At 30.1% G+C, this 20189-nt stretch overlaps 2 protein-coding genes across 3 annotated transcripts; one reads left to right on the top strand and one right to left on the bottom strand.

Moving 5' to 3' along the window:
- The first annotated feature begins 3807 nt into the window (after positions 1-3807).
- Positions 3808-10818, top strand: LOC120092699 (GDSL-like Lipase/Acylhydrolase superfamily protein). 2 transcript variants are annotated; one of them, XM_039050852.2, is made up of 5 exons: positions 3808-4376; positions 6553-6777; positions 7044-7201; positions 7718-7988; positions 10467-10818. In XM_039050852.2, the coding sequence occupies exons 1-5, from the start codon at positions 4121-4123 to the stop codon at positions 10733-10735; spliced, it is 1179 nt and encodes a 392-aa protein (XP_038906780.1). In that variant the 5' UTR covers positions 3808-4120; the 3' UTR covers positions 10736-10818. The 2 variants fall into 2 exon arrangements, with proteins under 2 accessions (XP_038906780.1, XP_038906779.1); XM_039050851.2 differs by having other exon boundaries at positions 10464-10818.
- Positions 10819-11551: 733 nt separating this feature from the next.
- LOC120067733 (transmembrane protein, putative (DUF1191)) lies at positions 11552-12867 on the bottom strand. Its single transcript, XM_039019295.2, has 2 exons — positions 12734-12867; positions 11552-12652 (listed from the first exon to the last, which is right to left on the bottom strand). The coding sequence occupies exon 2, from the start codon at positions 12590-12592 to the stop codon at positions 11681-11683; it is 912 nt and encodes a 303-aa protein (XP_038875223.1). The 5' UTR covers positions 12593-12652; positions 12734-12867; the 3' UTR covers positions 11552-11680.
- Positions 12868-20189: the final 7322 nt, after the last annotated feature.

Below are 20189 nucleotides of genomic sequence, written 5' to 3'. Positions count from 1 at the left end.
ATCCCATGGGTAATTAGCAAGAATTAAGCAAGTAAATTAATTGGGTTAAGGAAATAATTATGTTTAGCTAAGGCATGCTAAACGACATCTTTACCTGTGAGAGCAGAAGTGAAGATGTTATTCCGCCTATCGAGAGAGGGTTGGAAGAATGCATTAACTAAAGCGAGAAGTACTTCCAAAGATGGAAGCAACCTTGCGTTCATCATGTTCATCCCTGTTTCACCATAGATATATAGGAATGCGGCCGATCACCGAGAGGTGTACGCCAAAGGAAAGCAGAACCTTAGTTACATCTTTAATGCAATTAACAAACTTGTGACATTTATACTAATTATTCTTTCTCCTTTTGATTCATCCATAAAGACTTGCCATCGTATACCACGATCCTTTGTATAAACTTCACAGTCAGTCTCGAACTCAGCATCATGTATATCATGTATCTTGTATCTTGTATCACATTAGCTTAGGTTTATTTTCATCGCAATTTATTTTATTAACGCAACTTTAGTTTATCTGCACAGTTTTACTTTACCGCAATTTGCTTTCCTGTACAAACACACAATCTTTATTAATTATAAAAACTGGTCACATATATCATGAATGTAACACATTAATGAAAACAATCTCTGTGTTCGACCTCGGATTACTCCGAGAAACTTACGTTGGAATTATACTTGGTTTCAGTGCAAGGAAACTTGTGACAACACATTACTCCATGGCATACTACAAGCATATAGTTAACAACGCATATTTAGAAATAGTAATGCATAACACAGCATCCACATTCCATTTCTATCATTACGTCATCAAGTTTATGGAAACATGAGCTTGTCGTTCATTCATCCATATTCATATTTGTTCGCAACTGTAAGTAAGAGACATATTCTAGCGTTACAGCCTTATCTACAACAGAAGCTGAATATATAGTTTTAACATAAGCAATCAAAGTGGCTTTGTGACTTAAGGGATTGCTAATAGACTTTGGAATAGAACAAACAGTGGTGAAACTCTAATTTGACAATCAAATTTGTCCCGAAATCCACAATACCACACTAGAACAAAGCACATTGATATCAAGTATCATTTCGTTAGAGATAAAATTGAGATAGTGGAGATAGAAATTCTAAAGGTTCATACTTCAGACAATGTAGCTAACATGTTAACAAAACCTATTTCAAAGCTTAAATTGGTTAAGTGTCTAGAACAGGTTGGTTTCGAGCTTCCAGACACAGGATAGATAGAACAATCAGAATCAGGAAGATCAGAAGATTGCAAGGCATTAGAGTCAAGATGGAGAATTTGAAGAAGCTGTGACTCAAATTCCTCAGCTTTTATTTGTTTATAACTAACTTTGTGATGTAACGGCCAGCTGGTATGCTTTATAAATACCCTTGATCAGTAAAACAAAAACAAAGAGAGTTATCATAATTTCCTAGTTTTCTGTAAACAACAAAAGTTGTTCGTAATCTTCAAATAGTAAAGAACTTGAATCTTCCTGTAGATATAGGCAATCTTGTCGAACCACGTAAACCTCTGTGTTTCATCTTCTTGCCTTTATCTTTATTGTTCATTCGTCTTCAATCTCTCTGTAAATCGCACGCAATATAGCTTCGTTTCAAATCGTATCGAATAGTAGAGTATCGAGTTGAATCGTGCATCGATTCTCGCTATCAAGTAGCTTTAAGTTGATCGTTTTCACCTTCGAGTTGTACCGAGTATTGATCAAGAATCATCGAGTAAGATCGAGTATCAGTTCAGTTGTCATCGAGGCTTGTCAGACAAAGAAGAGATTTCTCATCGAGCATCGAGTAGGAAGATATCGAGCGTCGAGTATCGATCATCGAGGATTTGGTAAAATATTTCTTAGCCTTTTTCTTCATCATTCCGGTGTTGATCTTGAATATGTGGGCCTAGTGAAGAGTGGTTAACCCAATAGTAGCTTTGCGAACTCTATTGAATAAGTATACTTCTTTTGATGCATAAATTAAAAATTAAAATAATTATAAAATAATTATAAAAAAAAAAAAAAAGAAAAAAAATAACTTTGTAGATTTTAAGTGTTGTACGCATTACTGCTTCTTTGGGGTATCATTTATAGTTAAATTTTGGTTTATCCACAAGCAGTGTAGATTTATCTCTAAATGTGTTTCTTTCATAGATTATGTTATCATTTACCAGATTTAGTATCCTGTCCAGATCAAAATGGTTTGGTATTTGTAAATAACTTCTAGATCAAAATGTTTGGTATGTTGACCACATCAGAATGTTGCATACTCTGTTATGTAATGTTTTTTTTATCAGTAAAATACTTTTTTTCAATTTTAACCCATTTCTAGATTCTATAATATTATTTTATATCTTAAATTTATGCTTTACTGAGATATTAATGTTAGATGTTCATTGTTCATTGTTTATATCACAATTATATATGCATATTTTTTTCATTTTCAAGATCTCTTTACGACCATTAATTCGATGTTATAATGTGAATGCAATTATTGTTTTCTTTTCCTGTGCTTTAACTCGGTAGGACTTAAGCTACCATATTTACTTCACAACTTAATCTTTGATATTCTTGCATGTTTCATGGTGAAATTTTTTATGTTTCTTGTTTACTAATTGCAAATTTTTATCAACGAGGTCCCTCAGTCAAAGGTGTTTTAGTAGCGTTGTGGTTTGTTTGTTCCTTAATATTTTGCATCTAATTATATGTGTTACTATAGTTGCTAGATGTGCAATTCTTCAATTAGTTATGGCGTGTATGAACATAATTCTCTACATATACTATTTGTTTATCTTACAATCGGAGGAGGAACTATTTGTATCTTACATCAATGGAGAGACTTGTTTCCTTTTTTAAAAAAGAATAGGTGTATTTGAATAAAAATGACTTCGAGGATTCTGCTATGCTTTGAGAGTGAAAAAATTTAGGAGAGTTATCTGATACACTCATGTAAGAGTGATAGTCAGTTCGGTTTTTGTCGGTTTTGAGGTCAACCAAGAACCGAACCAAACCAATTGATTTTACAAAGAAGAGATAAAGATCAATGTCCACAATGTCCAATAAAGAACAAAACCATTAGATTGATTTTATTTGGATCGGTTTATTCTTGGTTTGGTTCTCGATTTTTGACTTTTTCTTCTTTTTTTTTTCCAATTTTTATTTTTATTTCCACTTTGTCTTGAATTGGTCCTTTTTGCTAATTTAAAATTAAAATTGGGTCTATTTCTTTTTCATAAATTGAAATTTAACATTTTTATTTCTTGGCATTTTTCTAAATAAAAAAATAAAAAAATAAAAACATATCGGCTCCATAATAATTGGTTTTTTTCCAAATAACAAATATACATACACCATGATAATTAAAATACTAAAAGATAGTTTATTTTTAAGGGTATATATTTACCATTGGATGGGTTTGGTTTTGATAGTTTTCTAATAAAAAACCGATCTGAACCACTACTTTTTGGTTTTCTCTAAATATAAATCAAGATGTCCAATTCTATACAAAAAAATCAAACCAAACCATTGGATCGATTTGGATTGGTTTGGTTTTTTTGATTTTTCAGTTTTTTGTTGCGCTCCTACACTCATATTTTATATCTAATATACAACGGATACATTTGAAATATTATACTTATAAAATAGAACACACATATTTTACTTAAAAAGAAGTTATCAATTGAATGTTAATATTTAGATATACTACCGGTACACTTGAATGTTTATTAACTGATATATCATTGATAATGAAGTATACCACATTAATCAATGATACATCAGAAAAAATAGGGATCCCACTTTAGATTTATTAAAAAGGGTAAAACGGGAATACCAGAGAAATTAAAATCAGAATGGAAGTATTTTGCTGTATTTGTAAAATTAAAAAAAAAAAAAATCCAAATAATCTATTTTATCACCCATTACAATTTCCCTTAAATTATTACTCCATCACATTAAACCAGAGTTTTAGATGACCGAAAAGATGGACCCTCGGCCTTAAACACACGAGTCCAAAGATTAAAGCCATTAGCGATTGAGACCCAAATTTCTCCAATCACAGTCCCCTCCGCTCCGCAAATTCTTCTCCATATTATATTTTACTGCTACACCCAAACCATGACTCTCCTTTTGCTGCAATCTTCACCTCCATTCCTCAAGATTTTTGTCCTTGTTTTACTAGCCGTCGCGTCGGCGGCGGCGGCGGCCCATTCGAAATGCGAATTCAAAGCCATCTTCAACTTCGGAGACTCCAATTCCGACACCGGCGGGTTCTGGGCGGTGTTTCCGGCGCAGCATGGACCTAACGGCATGACCTTCTTCAAGAAACCCACCGGCCGCGCCACCGACGGAAGGCTTATTCTCGATTTCTTAGGTAATATATAATCTTCTTCCATTTTCCCATTTTCCTAATGAAATTTGGTAGATTTATAAGTTATTTGATCAAAACTATATACTCAAATCCACATATAGCTAAGTGAATTTAGATAGTTTTTAAAAGAGGTATGTTATGCGAACCTTTTATTATAAATAATTTCAGACCAGGTGATCAGTTCTACAATTCTTACTAACTTCTATATATTCCTCAAAATTTACCTTTCTTATTTAGTTAATTTTCTATTAGTTATTTAATTAGATCAAGACTAGATTTGATTTTGCATTTGAATATTTGTTAGACATTTATTTAACAAGTGAAACATTCCTTCATTCATTTATTATTATTATTAAAGAAATTATTTTAAATGACAAAATTGTTGAAAATATCTATAAATAATAGTAAAATATCACCGTCCTCTACAAAATTTTAGGGTTTAACCACAGATAGTATCTATTGGGATCTATTGCAAATGAGAGAGAATATAGTAGAGAAACCAATAAACACGAAAGGTCAAAAATAAGAAGATTTGTGCACTTTTTTTTAAACATGAATATTGAATATAAAGCATATTTTTCAACCAACTCTAGAGGTTAAAAAAACTCTCACTCACTTATCAAATGTTGATAAAATTTTCAAATAAAAACTTGTTCTCTTAAAATGCCTTTATATTGATGCTATATGCTTGCTATGAAGGTTTTTAGAGATCATATTTGCAAATTACAGACACTAAAAATGATAATTTTGACATTTGTTTAATTTATATTTTTTCTTTTTTCTATTACAGAAAAAAAAATAGTAGTGTTTTTTATTTTTCCTTGAAGATGCTTTTGAACATATTTCCAAGCACATCCTTCCACATAAAGTATATATGAGCTAAAAAGGAATTGCACCAATTTGACCAACAAATTGAAATGGCCAATGAGGAACTTTTGAGACCTTATCTGGTCCTACTTCACTGCTCTTTTCACATTTTTCATCTCTCTCTCTCTCATATACCATAAGTTATACAAACAGATAATGAAAATTATTCAATCATGCTAATCGTAATGTATTTATGATGGAAATATGGAAATACCATACTTATATTTTTTAGAAAAAAAGAATTATATTTCTTGTCAACTGCCATATATACTATATAAATCTCCATATGATCTCACTTTTTGTAGTTCTATATATATATATAATCATATCCTCAAATTTTTAGATTTGTGGCTATTTAATTAACTTTAACCTTTTCAAAAATGTGATTTCAAAGTTTTATAAAAGTGCCTCTTAATAAAATATCTCTTTAAAAATTCGATAATATATTTATAGTTTAACATACTTTATATATTTGAATTGTACGTATAGTTTTTATTTGTTATTGTTATTATAGCATGTTGAAATGCTATGAGTTTGTTATCTGGTACTTTGAATGACCAATGCCCCCAAACTTAATTTGTATTTTTTTTCTATGCGTTACTTATGATTTTGGACCTAGAGTTTAGAGTTGTCATTGTTAAATCAGAAATTTTGGATCAATCATAGATTGTCATGTCATTTGTCAAATAAATGACGAAATTACAAATTATCAAATTTGGGACTAATTAAAAATATCAACTAAGGCCCAAGATCCAAATAGTTGGGTTCAAGGTTAGATTCATGAACCAACTAAGCCCAAATCCATAAAGTACACTTGAAAATTCTACGAATAAAAGAGTTCTATTTCATTTGAGGGTTCAAAAAATTTTCACTCCACATCAACAATTAGAAGACTCCCTAACTCCTAAAACTAAACACTCATATACAAATATTCTTCCAAGACTTTAACTTAAAGAACATCACGTGTTTCGCTTTCTTAAATCAAGTTTACGCATTTAGGTGAGAGAAAATTAAAGGATCAAATACTAGAGATCGAATCACATTTGCATCAAATCTACATAAACACAATCTCATGAACAGTAGTTAAATATAAACCCTTAACCCTATTGCATCTTTGCAATCTGATCTCTCCTTTTACCCGTAAATATAGCTAACACAATATTGTTAGTGAAGCACGTAAATTTCTATATTAATATTTATTGTTTATGTTTTCTCGCTTTATTTATTTGTCGATTTCATAACACATGTTTTTTCCAATTAAAATAAATTTCTTCAACTCCTAACATATTTGAGTCGTTAACTTTGGGTGCAGCTAAGTCACTTGGACTTCCATTTATAAGCCCATATCTGAAATCAATAGGTTCAGATTTCAAACATGGAGCAAACTTCGCAACATTAGCTTCAACAGTGTTGTTGCCAAACACTTCCTTATTTGTCACTGGAATTAGCCCCTTTTCTTTGGCCATTCAGCTCAATCAAATGAAGGAATTCAAGTTTAGAGTCGATGAATACCATTCTTCTTCTTCTCATCCAAAAGGTAATCATCATTTCTTTTTTTCTCTTTTATTAATTTCTTCTCATTCTAATATATACTTTGTTAAGTTATTAATTAGTTCCTCAACTTTGGTTGATGGTTATGTCTATTAAATCGTGAATTTAAAGAGAGAAGCTTTTTTTTTTTTTTTTTTAATTTTCTAAAACTGAAAAACAAACTTCGTTTTGAAAGAATTAATGAAATCTATAGTTTTATTATTATTATATCCTAATATATACATATGATAATGTTTGTGTTGCTCATTTAAGGATGGACTCAACTTCCTCCACCCAACATCTTTGGAAAAGCTTTGTATACATTTTACATTGGTCAAAATGATTTCACCTCCAACTTAAAAGCTATTGGAATAGAAGGGGTTAAGCAGTATCTTCCTCAAGTTGTTTCCCAAATTGTTGATACCATCAAGGTCAGTATCCTTTTTTTTCTCATGCACTTATGAAAATTATGCTGGTAATTTATTATCAATTCTTTAGATTTTAAACCAAATTTTTAAAGATTAACTAAATTTGAAATAATAGAAAAGTAATTTAGGAAAGTAGACTTTCCTATTCAAAATTCAGAAACCTATTCAAAATTTGTATTCAGCATATTTATTTATTTGTAGTTATTAACAATTATGACCCTAGGGTTTAGAGTAGTGCGCTATATAAACTCTCTAACCCTAGAGGTGTTGTTTTAATGTAATTTTCTAAAAAAATTCTCTCTAATAATACTGTTCTCCCTCTACTCGTGGACGTAACTAACACACTATTAGTGAATCACGTATATCTGTGTGTCGATCTTCTCTACCTCTACGTTCCTTTTTGTGTTCTTTAATTGTTGATTTTGTAACAGTTCTAATATCATGTTAAATTACCAATCGATGGTATTATGAAATGAATAAAAACAATTAATACTTAAGTTTGTCAGTTTTGTAATTTAGGAGGTATACAAGTTGGGAGGAAGAACATTTGTAGTGATGAATATGGCTCCGGTGGGGTGTTACCCTGCCCTTTTGGTTGAGCTTCCACACAGAAGCTCAGACATCGACCAATATGGCTGCTTTATTTCTTACAACAAAGCTGTATCAGACTACAATGTGATGCTTAAGAAAGAGCTGGAACAAGCAAGAAGGGCTCTCCCTAAAGCTTCACTCCTTTATTTCGATACTCACTCTGTTTTGCTCCAACTCTTCCAACATCCCAACTCTCATGGTACGTATCATGGATTTTTTAGGGCAAAGTAGAATTGTGGGCGCGGTTTTGAAAAATCTAACTCTTTTCGGTCCAAGTAGGAAGGATTTCATAATTCAAGCTATGTTTTTTAAAGGAAAATTATTTCAAATGGTAAAACTGTTAAAAATATTTATAAGGTATATCAAAATTTTAGAACTATCAATGATAGACACTGATAGACTTCTATCTGTGTCTATGTGTCTATTAGCATCTATCATTGATAGTTCTAATATTTTGCTATATTTTATAAATATTTTGGTTCAATTTTCCATATTTAAAAACAACCCTTACTATATATATATATAGTTTTTAAAAATTTGTTTAGACAATTAGTAAGAAATTATGGAGGAAAAAAAGGGAATAAAAATTTCAAAAATAGAAAATTAAAGATTTCAAATTTTAAATTTAAAAAGACTAAATAGTTATTAAACGAGTATTAGATTTTTTTTTTTTTCTTTTTTACTCTAACTTTAAAAGTTGCTAGGCTTGTATGTTAGGTTTGTGTAGTTTAAAGTAGTGAAACCAAACTTGCTTTTAGAATGATTTTATTTAGGCTATGTTTAATAATTCATTGGATACGTTTTTTAATACTTCTAAGCATAAATTTGATCTTTGTTTTATTACTTACATTTTAAGAGTGGTTTTAAAATCTATGCATATTTTGAAAAATTATAAATCATATAAGTTTTTAAAAACTTATTTTTATTTTTAAAATTTAACTAAAATTCAAATTTTTATCTAAGAGAAATAAAAACCATACGAAATAAAATAGAAAGAAATAAATATAATGTTCAAAAACAGAAAATTAAGAACGAGACTGTTATCAAATGAGACTTTAATTATCTTAGTGTTGAGTTTGGTAATCTCAAAGTAATGTATAATTTGTTATTAAAAAAATATTCCTCCCAAGCTAAATAATTACTTTTACAAAGTTACCCACAAATTAACCATAGGGTATACACAAAATCCAGGATTATATAACCCATCTCATTTTAAATTTTGAAATATATTATATAAATTCAAACTATATAAATCAAGACATTTACTAAACATGTGAAGTTCAAAACTTCAAACATCTTCCAAGAAAATTATATTTAAAAATAATTATAAAGTAATGACATTGATTTATTTCCTGGATTTGATTTATTAGAAGGTAGGTCTTCTTCTTCTTCTTTTTTTTTTTTTTTTTTTTTGAGAAAATGAAGGTAGGTCTTGAAATTGAAAGGAACCAAATAGAGATATATTATCATTTTCAGCCTCTAAATTTAAAATAAATAATCTATAAACCTAATCCATTCCAAGTATTAATATGGTTAGGTTGGTTTGAACTCTTCAATTAATTTAAATTATTGGGTTTCAAGTAGAACAACTCTTGATTAGGTGTGTGTGTATATATATATAAAGTTTTGGCATATCTTTTGGTTTCACTTTTTTTTTTTTTAAGGTTTAGCACTTTTTTTTAAAATGATTTTAATTATGCATTAGGTTCTATCTTTTGAATAGTGTTTTTAGTAATAAAATTGTTAGGTTGTATTCAAAGATTAAAATTCGATGTGAATATTTCAATTTCACATATGATATATCAATTAAATATTAACACCGACACATATTTTTGTAAACCATAAAATTTTTCAAAATTATTTAGATTAATAATAATTTGTTATTAATTTTTTAGAATCATATTGAGAATTATATATTATTTTTTATTTTATGGATATCTATGTAAATTGTAAGATATTAGAGATAATCTATTAATTCTCAATATTAATGTCAAATCCTATAATTTATAAATATATTGATAAATATTTTCGAAGGATATGTCGAGATATCAACGAATATTTTAATCTTTGATTGCACTAAATTGAAAAGGTGCTAATAGAAAAGTTGGTCATATATTAAAAAGCACTTTTAAGTCATTCCAAGGTGTTTTTAGAAAACAAAAAAAAAAAGCATATTTAAGTGAAATACTTATCATTTAAGCCTCTTTTTGAAAGAAAATTACTTAAATACTTCCTCCAATTTTATAATTTCTCAAACGACTCATGATCATAAAAAAAATAAAAAATAAAAAATAAAATAATAAAAGTTTACTGCTCATTTAAAATTTAAAAAAAAAAAATTAAAAAGATAGATAAAAGTTTTAAGACATACATGAGAGATTCAAAACTGGTTAAAATCACTATTGTCATTTTAAAATCGCTCTGAAACATAATTGTAATCATTTGAAACCAATTTTAATGATATGAAAATTACATTAATATTGAGTTATCAAAAACATGTTTCGAGGTGATTTTGAACTTATCAAAAGTGAACTTAACAATCTTAATTCACTTCCAGAAATGCACTTAATCTATCGTAAGCGCGCTTTAAAATACATGTAAAACACGCACTAATATACCTATTCATTTGCTTGTATGTTTGATATAAAGGGCTTTGCTTTGATTTGATGGCCAGCAGGTCTTAAATATGGTACCAAAGCTTGTTGTGGCCATGGTGGAGGTCCCTATAATTTTGACCCAACACTTTTCTGTGGAAATAGTAAGAACATAAACAACAAAATCTTAACAGCAACAGCTTGCTCTGATCCATATAACTATGTAAGTTGGGATGGAATTCATGCCACTGAAGCTGCAAACAAACTTGTTACTTTAGCAATTCTCAATGGTTCTTATTCTCACCCTCCCTTTTCCTTTCAAAATCTCTGTGATCTCCGACCTTTAGATTGATCAAATCGATAAAACTGTTCAATGTGAACAAAGACTTCCCTGTTCTTGTTGATCTCGGAATAAGATTAACTATATTATATAAATTGCCTCTGAAGCGTAACGTTGGTTTCAATCATACCCCTTTCGAATGTTTCATTTTAAGTAATTATTATTTAATATTCTTTAAATCTTAATATGTTTAGTTTTCTTATAGTAAGAGGGAGGGAGAGTGAAGAAAAATGATAGTCACTTGCATTCTTTTTTATTTTATGACGAGGAGCGGTGGAGAAATGAACTTTCAGATAATTTTAAAGTCGACAGGTCAAAATGAAATCTTTTGAAATTGAAACTAGTTGAATACTTCGGACACACGTTATATAGTTTAGCCAATAAGATTTCTATTACATTTAAACGTTCTTTCTCGTGCTCTTCTCTTTCGTGTTTCTCTCATCATATACTAAAAATGGAAAAATTCCCTTCATGCATTGGCTGCAAAAATAAGTAGGCTCCAAAAGCTAATATTTGGTTTGTCTTAATAATAATGTATTCCCATGTGAAAGTTTGTTTATTCACTCATATCCATAGTTGGAAGCTAACATTTTCTTATGTTTGGATGATTCTTTCTGCCACTGCCTTAATTAATTTCAACTTAACCTGTTGTGTTGTGTTCTACCAAACTTTTAAATTATATCCACTCTGGTAAACTTCAACCAAACAGATTCTCTAATAAAAAAGAAAGAGCTAAGAAACCGTTCGTCATTCGATTTGAATGAAATTCAATTCATTTGATTACATCGTAGCGATATAAAGAACAAAAAGTAAAACGAATAGGTATAGTTTAGCAAATGAAACACTAGTATGAATGATTTTATTGAAATGATGTGAAGCTATGAACGAACACATCTAGAACTGTAAACATTAGAACAGAAGTACAAAGACAAAACTCTCCCACCCAAAGAAAAAAAATTAAGGAGCATAACTATTTTCAAGAGCTGGTTGTGTTCTTACCATTGAAGCAGAAGGCATTCTACTCTTACCAATCCAAACAGTATCAAAACTCACTCCTCTTTCAGATTCCCTCTCCATATGCATGATGTTTTTCTTCCTCACTAACCTCAAAACTGTCATTAAAACTAAACCCATCAAAGCTAAAGCAACCAAACCACCCCCAAATCCAACGACCCACCATACCCACAACATACCTTTCTTCTTCTTCTCCTCCTCCTTTTCCATTGAAGGAGTTGGAATAACAAGAGAGAAATGACCATAATCACTTGCAGAACACAAGCTTGGTCCTGTCATGTTCTTCAATTCAAAAGTTCCATTAGCTCCAAACTTCACACATTGTGGCTTCTTCCCATCATTTTCTCTCAATTTTACTTTAGGAAACATCACCAAAATGGGGTTTCTTCCCAAGATGACCAAATGAAGCTTTTGATTGCTCAATGTACTTGAATTGGTAGAAGAATCGTAAACAGTGAATCCAATCACAGGAGCAACAAGAGTATAACCAGGTACTTTATAGAAAGTTGAAGACCAATTCCCTAAATTCTCAAAAATTATGGCTATTCTCTTTACATATGGAACAGAAGTAACTCTTGGAGGAATAGAAATCCAGCTCAAATTTGCTCCTCTAACCCAAAAATTACCACTCCTCAATCTAATATAAGAAACTTGAATCCCAGAATAATTTGAAGGCAAAGAGATGTTATATACAATCCCTGTTCTAGGCTTTGACAAAGAGTTATTGGCATATTTATGAACAAACCCACCAAAAGAATCAGCATCTTCAAACGAAACAGAGCAAGAAATCAACATCAATAAACAAAAAAACACCACCCAGATGTTAGAATCGTACCAGTTTCTCCTTAGCTCCATTAGCGAGAAGCAAAACCCATGAATCAAATAAGCTGTTTCTTGAAAAGCAAGCCAGAATTTCTGATTTTAAGGCCAAAATTGATGACGGGTGTGATTGAGAAATCCAAATGGGTAGTTTGAAGAATCGAATGCAAAAATCACCTCAATTGGGATTGAAGCTTTGTCGCCGATCGGAGTATGGCCGTCGTGAGCCGCCGTGGACGGTGGCGGGTGTGTTAAATTGGAGAGGGGAGTGAAGGGAGAAGAATGATTCAGAAGAGTAATGATTTTTAAGAATTGGCATTAACGGGATTTGAGAAGGTTTCTCTGGCTTGTTGATTGCATATATATATTCTATGATTATGATTAATGAGAAGAAGCCATGTTAGCCTGGCACCCATTGGAAAGATGAACTTTGCCTTTTGAGTTGTTTTTATGGTACTCTCTCTTCCTCTCTCTCTTTCTTACAATTGTATTTTGATTCCTAGTAAGCTGGGGTTGGTTGTGGCAAAAGAGAGAGGAGGGCCATTTCATAGGTTATGCCCATGCCCTTCGCTTACAATGTGGCTGACGATTTTATACTCGTTTAATCCATCTCGAACATATATTGAATGGCTGTTATAAAATAATTTCATTAAGGGTATGTTTACAACTGATTTTAAAATTATTTAAATTACTTTTTTCCAATTTAAAAGTCAAAATTAATTCAATATTTAATATTATGCTTTTAATTGCAGTTTTCATGTTATCAAAATTAGTTTTGAATTATTAAAAGCATGTTTCATAGTAATTTTAAAAATGATTTTGACTATTTCAAAATATGTTGATTGAAGGATTCGAAAGTGTATGGTTTAAGTATTTCTACTAGTTAAAGAGTATAGCGATTTTTTCTAGTTCAACAACATGTTGGGTGGAGGATTTAGAAGTGTATGGTCTAAAGTACATATATATGTCATAATCAGTTAACCTATGTCATAATCAAATCATAATATAATGTAGAAATATTGGCTTGTTTTCGATTAAAAGATGAGAGATCCTTTAATTTTTTTTTTTTTATTATTATTATTACAATCGTGCAGACATGAAAAATCGAACCTTCCACCTCCTAAGTAGGAAGGTCATGTCAAGAGATGAGTGATTCAAATCTCCCTCCACAATATATATGGCGATTTTTAGATATAGGAAAATGAACCAACTTATTTTTAAATATAGCAAAATGTCAATGTCTATCAATATTTATCATTGTCTATTACTAAAAAATAGTGACATTTTGCTATATTTGAAAATATTTTTAACAATTTTACCATTTAAAACAATTACACCAATACATATATGTATATAATTCAATACCTTTGCAAATATATACGTAAAGAAGTTAGTTGTGTTTTTAATATTGAATTATGCTTAATTGGTATAGGTAATAAATATTTTAATTATTATTTCTCAAAAAAAATCATTATTAATAATTATAACAAGAATAAAAGGAAAAAGGAAAAAGTTAGTCCTTCATTAAAATTGTTTTCTATATTTTTGATATTTCACAACATAAATGAACCAGAGAATAAATGATGAACATTGAATATTGCTTTAGTAGTTAAATGGCAGGTTAGTTAAGGACATAACGATGGGAAGTAAAAATATATATATATATATATATATATTTCTATGGAAAGTAAATAAATTTATTGTATATTCAATTTTTTTTTATTATAAAGTTGTACATTATTATTTTAATTAAGTTGTACATTATTCTTCTAATTGAAAAAAATATTTTTTTTTAATTGAGAAATAATTTTTTTTTCAGATCATGGCTTTAAACCCAGGACCTGTTGATCCCGATGTTTTGTATGACCAGTCCATTCATCGATCATCTGTTGTATGGCGAGATCGTACTACTGGAGAAATATCTTGCAGGCGTCGAGAGGCAATTCTCCAATGCACTATCCTGCTCCACCCTCGAATACTACCACTACTACGCACATCTGGATTCTATGGGATTGCCAGATTAGGATTTATTCAGTTGGATTGGCATCTTATCACAGTCTTGGTCGAGAGATGGAGGCCCAAGATGCATACATTCCATATGTCTGTTGGAGAGTGCACTATCACTCTACAAGACATAGAAGTGTTGTTGGGGTTACTTGTTGACGGTGAGTCGGTCACCGGAGTGATATATGATGACTGATTAAAAGATTGTCAACTGTACCTCGGTGCAACCCCACCTGCCAACAAGATTAAAGGATCGAGGTTAAGTTTAATATGGTTAGGAACACAATTTCATGAGCTCACAGATGATGCAGACGAGGAAACCGTCATAAGACATGTGCGAGCATATATACTACAAATGATGGGTGGAAGTCTGTTTTCAAATAAATCAAGTCATTTTGTTCACTTGATGTTCCTGCCACTGTTAGCTAACCTCCATGATGCGGGGCAGTATTCGTAGGGTGGAGCATGCTTGGCATGGTTGTATAGACAACTATGCAAAGCAACAAGACCTGAGGTTCGAGAGATAGCTGGGCCTCTCATACTTTTGCAACTATGGGCTTGGGAGCAATTTCCAATAATGGCTTCATAGCTACAACATGTTAATGACGCTCAGTTAGTTGGACGAGCCTATGGTTCTGGGTATGTTGTTTTAATTCAATTTAATTTTTATATCACTGATCTAATTAATTTAAATTCCAAATTATCAATTTAAAAATCTAGGTGGAGAGACAAATTTTGTGTGACTAGGACAACCACACATGTAGTCAGCCAGTATAGATACATGTTTGATCTGCTTCAACTTAAACAGGTACATTACACTAAATCTAATTGATTATTTTATACACATTTTTATTGTATTTGTCTTTAATATTATCTAATATAATATTTTGTGTTTCAGGTTATTTGGGAGCCGTAAAAAATTATTATGCATACTTTGCCTAATTTTTGTACGAATGGTCAAAACATATGAGACGATGAGTCCTCTCATATGTTTTCACATTGGTGAGTGGCATCTTCTTGATAGGGTGATGAGACAATTCGGTTTTCAGCAGAATGTCCCATCGCCTTGTAATACTGAACCCGTACTGCATGATATTGACCTAAGGACTGGAGATTGGTCCGAAAAAGTTGCACATTTGGTAGTGCGATGGCACTATCGTGCAAGGTTTATTGCAGTGGGGGTTTCTCTTGAACAGTTTGACATAGATGTCACTCCAGAATATATTCATTGGTATAATAATATCACAAGGCGCTACGTCACTCGTCCGGGAGCAGCTATGGATCATCTGGTAAATGAATATTATCTAATTATTTTTAATTTAAATTTATTTTAAATATTGTTTAATTATTTTATAACTCACAAAGAACGAACAACCGTAGACTCCGTGAGGTTTGGAATGATTCGAACGAGGTTATTGCTATATGTAGTGACAATCAAAGCTATATGGAGGAAATTCATTATATGTACGATATACCTATTGTTCCTCCACTAGCTCCTAGACGTAGAGAACCTGTTTGGGAAGAGGATGAGTTTGATGAGGTTGCACATAATGTGGAAGAGTTGCCCCCTATGATGCAGACGCAGAGTCAAATTGATTATGTTAGTCTGATGGTGATGATGCAAGCATTTGGTTCATGACATTATGACTCAGAGGTTGGTCCTTCATCTTCATACGTGCATGGACATGGTCGGGGTCGTGGAGAGCATAATGAATATTTATATTATGAAGTGCCTGCAGAGGTATCAGAGCAACATCAAGAAGAACTCGAGCAACCTCAAGTTCGAAGTCGACGACAACAACCAGCTCGAAATCGACGACGTCCGCCTTGTGGAACACATTGATTTTTGTAATTATTTTTATATAAATGAGATATTTAATTTACATTTTTTTTATTTTTATGAGATATTATTTTTTTAATTTATTATTTTTATATATTATGAATAGTAATTATTTTGATATAGAAGCTTTTAAATATCATTGACATAAATAATAAATCAGATAGTCTAAATCTAAAAAGTTAGGTAAAAAAAACTTCAATATTCAAATTTACATATTTTAGATAATAATTTGGGGACATAATAAATCAAATCAACACTCAAAACCTTCACATGCAAGTCTATAAATAAGACTGTATTATTGATATAAAGAATAGAAATTTTAATCACAGTAGTGAGGTCAATAGTTTAAAAGATTTTACAATAATGATCTTGGATTCCTTTTGTACATTTGGTACCAAGATTTTGAAGGAGTTTTTTTTTTCTTTTTTTAAAAAAATTATAAATAATAAAAAAATATTTTTAGAAATTGTTTTTATAAAATGAAATTTTTTTTTTAAAAAAAAAAAAAGAAAGGAAGAAAGAAAGAAGAAGGTGGAATGTGTAATAATTAAAAAAAGAAAAAAAATGGGAAATTTGTACGGATATCTCGCTCTCGCTCAAAATCTCGCTCTTGCTCTCACTCAAAATCTCGATCTCGCTTTCGCTCTCAAAATCTCGCTCTCTCAAACTCTCGTTCTCTCTCAAAATCTCGCTCTCTCTCACAATCTCGCTCTCTCTCACAATCTCGCTCTCTCTCACAATCTCACTCTAGCTCTTACTCTTCCCTCTTTTGTTCTCTCCCAATACAAAATTATTTTTAACACATCAAATAATTATGAGTGTTATGAGGAAGGTCTCCGAAATGAGGAAGGTCTTTCGTTTTCTCCACATCAAATAATTATGAGGAAGGTCTCCGGAATGATAATTAAACAAACTCAATAATAATGTTAGGGCAAGGTCGAGGGTTCAAAGTTCGATGTGCAAATGTAAAGCGAAAGGGGAAGGTCGAGGGTTCAAAATTCGACCCATCTAGGTCGAATTTTCAACCTTCGACTTATTTTAAAAAAAAAAAACAATATTTTTACAAATAGTTTGAAAACAACAATATTTTCCTAAATAGTTTCTAAAAGGACAATATCCTTTTAATTTTCCCCTCTTGAAACATACCAAAACGATAAATAAAAAAGTATTGGACTATTTATCTTGCGTATATGTACTCTCATATTTCTCTTAATTTTCTAATTCTTAGCTTACACCAATTTTCTCAACAACCAAAACATTCCAAAACACTACGACGCTGAAGGTCCCCTCATAAAGCGCCTTGGAAAGCAAATTAGAAGGAGTGTCTCTTCATGCATACGTATCAAATGAAGAGTGATGTGGTGTCACAGGACAGAATTGTAACACTTGCCTAGCAGACTGTCTCTATAAATGTCGCAGGGTACAAGTGTCCTGGCACTTGTGCAACGTCGTGCCTCCCTTTGTTCAATTTCATCGTTTTGCCTCTCGTTGCTTGCTAATTGCTCCATTTAAGCCAGAATTGCATCCGAAATATCCCGACGGCTTCTTTTGCTCGACAACCTATCTGAGAACAATAAATATTAAATTCTAAGAACCAACATGATATAAGCTGATACTTTTTTTATTTGACTATTTATCGTTTTGGTATGTTTCAAGAGGATATTTTGATTTTGAAATTATGTGAAATTTTGTGAAATTTTATGTTTTAACTTAAAATTTTGGTTTTTATTTTGATTGTTGAGAAAATTGGTATAAGTTATGAATTGAAAAATTGAAAGAAATATGGTAGTAGTTATATGAAAAAAAATGAGAATATGTATATAATTTATTTTAAAATTAGTTCTTTTCGAACTAAAAAAATTTCGAACAAATTGATCCGTAGGAGCATTTTTAATAGGGGTCTTTTTAAATATAAAAAAAATATTTAAAAATATTTACACTTTATAGCAAAAAGTTCCAAAAGTACAAAGCACTTTTGGAACTTTTGCTATAGAATGTAAATATTTTTTGGATTTTTCTATTTATAAGAATTTTCCTTTTTCATATATATATTTTTTAATTTTTAAAATCATTTTTGTCACGAAGAATTAACGATTTTTGTTAAAATACTAATGGTGGAGATATTTTTGAACTTTTATTAAGTTAAGAGTATTTTTGAAAGGTTTTGAAAGTTTAGGGGTATTTTGAAACAAAACTTTTACAGTCTCTATCCAAAACTAACGACAAAGATATCTTTTAAACTTTTTTTCTTTTAAAATTTAAGGGTAATTTTGAAACTATTGAAACTTCAAGATCATATTTTATAAAAAAAAATAAAGTTCATAGGCATTTTTTATATTTTAACCTAATAATAATAATAAGAAGAAGAAGAATGTTTTAGACCAAATTATTTAAAGAAATAAATTTGAGTTTGACGGAGAAAATGGAGATATTTTGTTTAGGTGGAAATCGCCCAAATCCGATCTCGTTGCGTGCGTCCAATTCCTACATCAGCCGGCACTTCTTTTATTTTTTTTTTTTTATTTTTTCCCTCTCTCTCTTCCTCCTTCCTATAAATAAAAAACAAAAAATAATTTAAATTAATAATTAAATTGTTTAAATTCTCTCTTAATTTTTTTAAATTTTAAATTAGGACAATTACTTTAAATAATAAAATTTCTCAAAATATTTTCAAATATAAAAAAATTTGATTGTCTATCAACGAGAGATAGTAATAGACACTCACATCTAAATGAAAATTAGATACGAATATACATATATAAGTTATGATACTTATACATCTCTATCAATTTTGTGATAGTGACATTTTGCTAATTTGTAAATAAGATTATTTTCCTATATTTGAAAATAACCCATCAATTTAAGTTATACAGTCTTATCACAAACATACATATTTATTTTGATATTAAGAACATATATAAAAGATATAAAAAAATTATTGATGTCGAATCCCTCTATTTTTTTTTTAAGAGGAACTCTCCAAATTAAGGATATATCAACTAAAGTTAACAAAATATTAGTCACATTATCCTAGCTTTCTCAATATTTTCAATCTCCAAAAGCCTCTGATAAATATATAATACAAAATTTTAACCGATCATTTAAGGTTAAATCCTAGTTTAGTTTTAAAATTTGACGATAGTTATTATTTTCCCAACTTTTTGGTCTTTGAATTTTGAAAGGCATCACTTTTTGTTTATTTATTTATTAATCTCTTTTTATACAAGTTGCTTAAATAAATAACCTAGCATAGACATTTATGTGAGAGAATATTTGAAACCAAGGGTAATAGTTATATATCTAAGTTTCAAAATAGCCTTAGATTATGATGAAATGATGACCAAAAACCAATATTTAAACATTTTTTTTAAATAAAACCAATATTTAAAATTAAAGCAGGTTTTTATGCACAATTGAGGGACCAAATAAAACATAGAAGTAAGTAAGATGTATTCTTTTCTTAATGATTAATCATTAATTTATATAGTAAATAAAAAGGTTGAATGTTGATTGGTTGTTTTTTTTTTAAACAGAACATTGATTGATCCTAATAATTGGAATTGATAATTAACATGACTTGTTTTCTAATTTTTATGAGATCAATAATTATATTTTAGCTATTATCTTTATAATATTTTATTTAAATTATACTAGATTTGTATCAAGGGAAAATTCAACTATGTATATATTCTACAAATAAAAAGAAAATCAAACCATATATATAAAATATCTCGAGGTAGTTTTTTTTTTTTTAAATTATGTTTATTATATTTTGAAATGGGATTATTG

Source organism: Benincasa hispida, chromosome 12, assembly GCF_027475165.1.
Source record: "Benincasa hispida cultivar pf3 chromosome 12, pf3_genome.v1.1, whole genome shotgun sequence".
Taxonomy (NCBI): Eukaryota; Viridiplantae; Streptophyta; class Magnoliopsida; order Cucurbitales; family Cucurbitaceae; genus Benincasa; species Benincasa hispida.
Note: the sequence above shows the minus strand (reverse complement) of the source record. Positions and strands in the feature narration are given on the sequence as shown.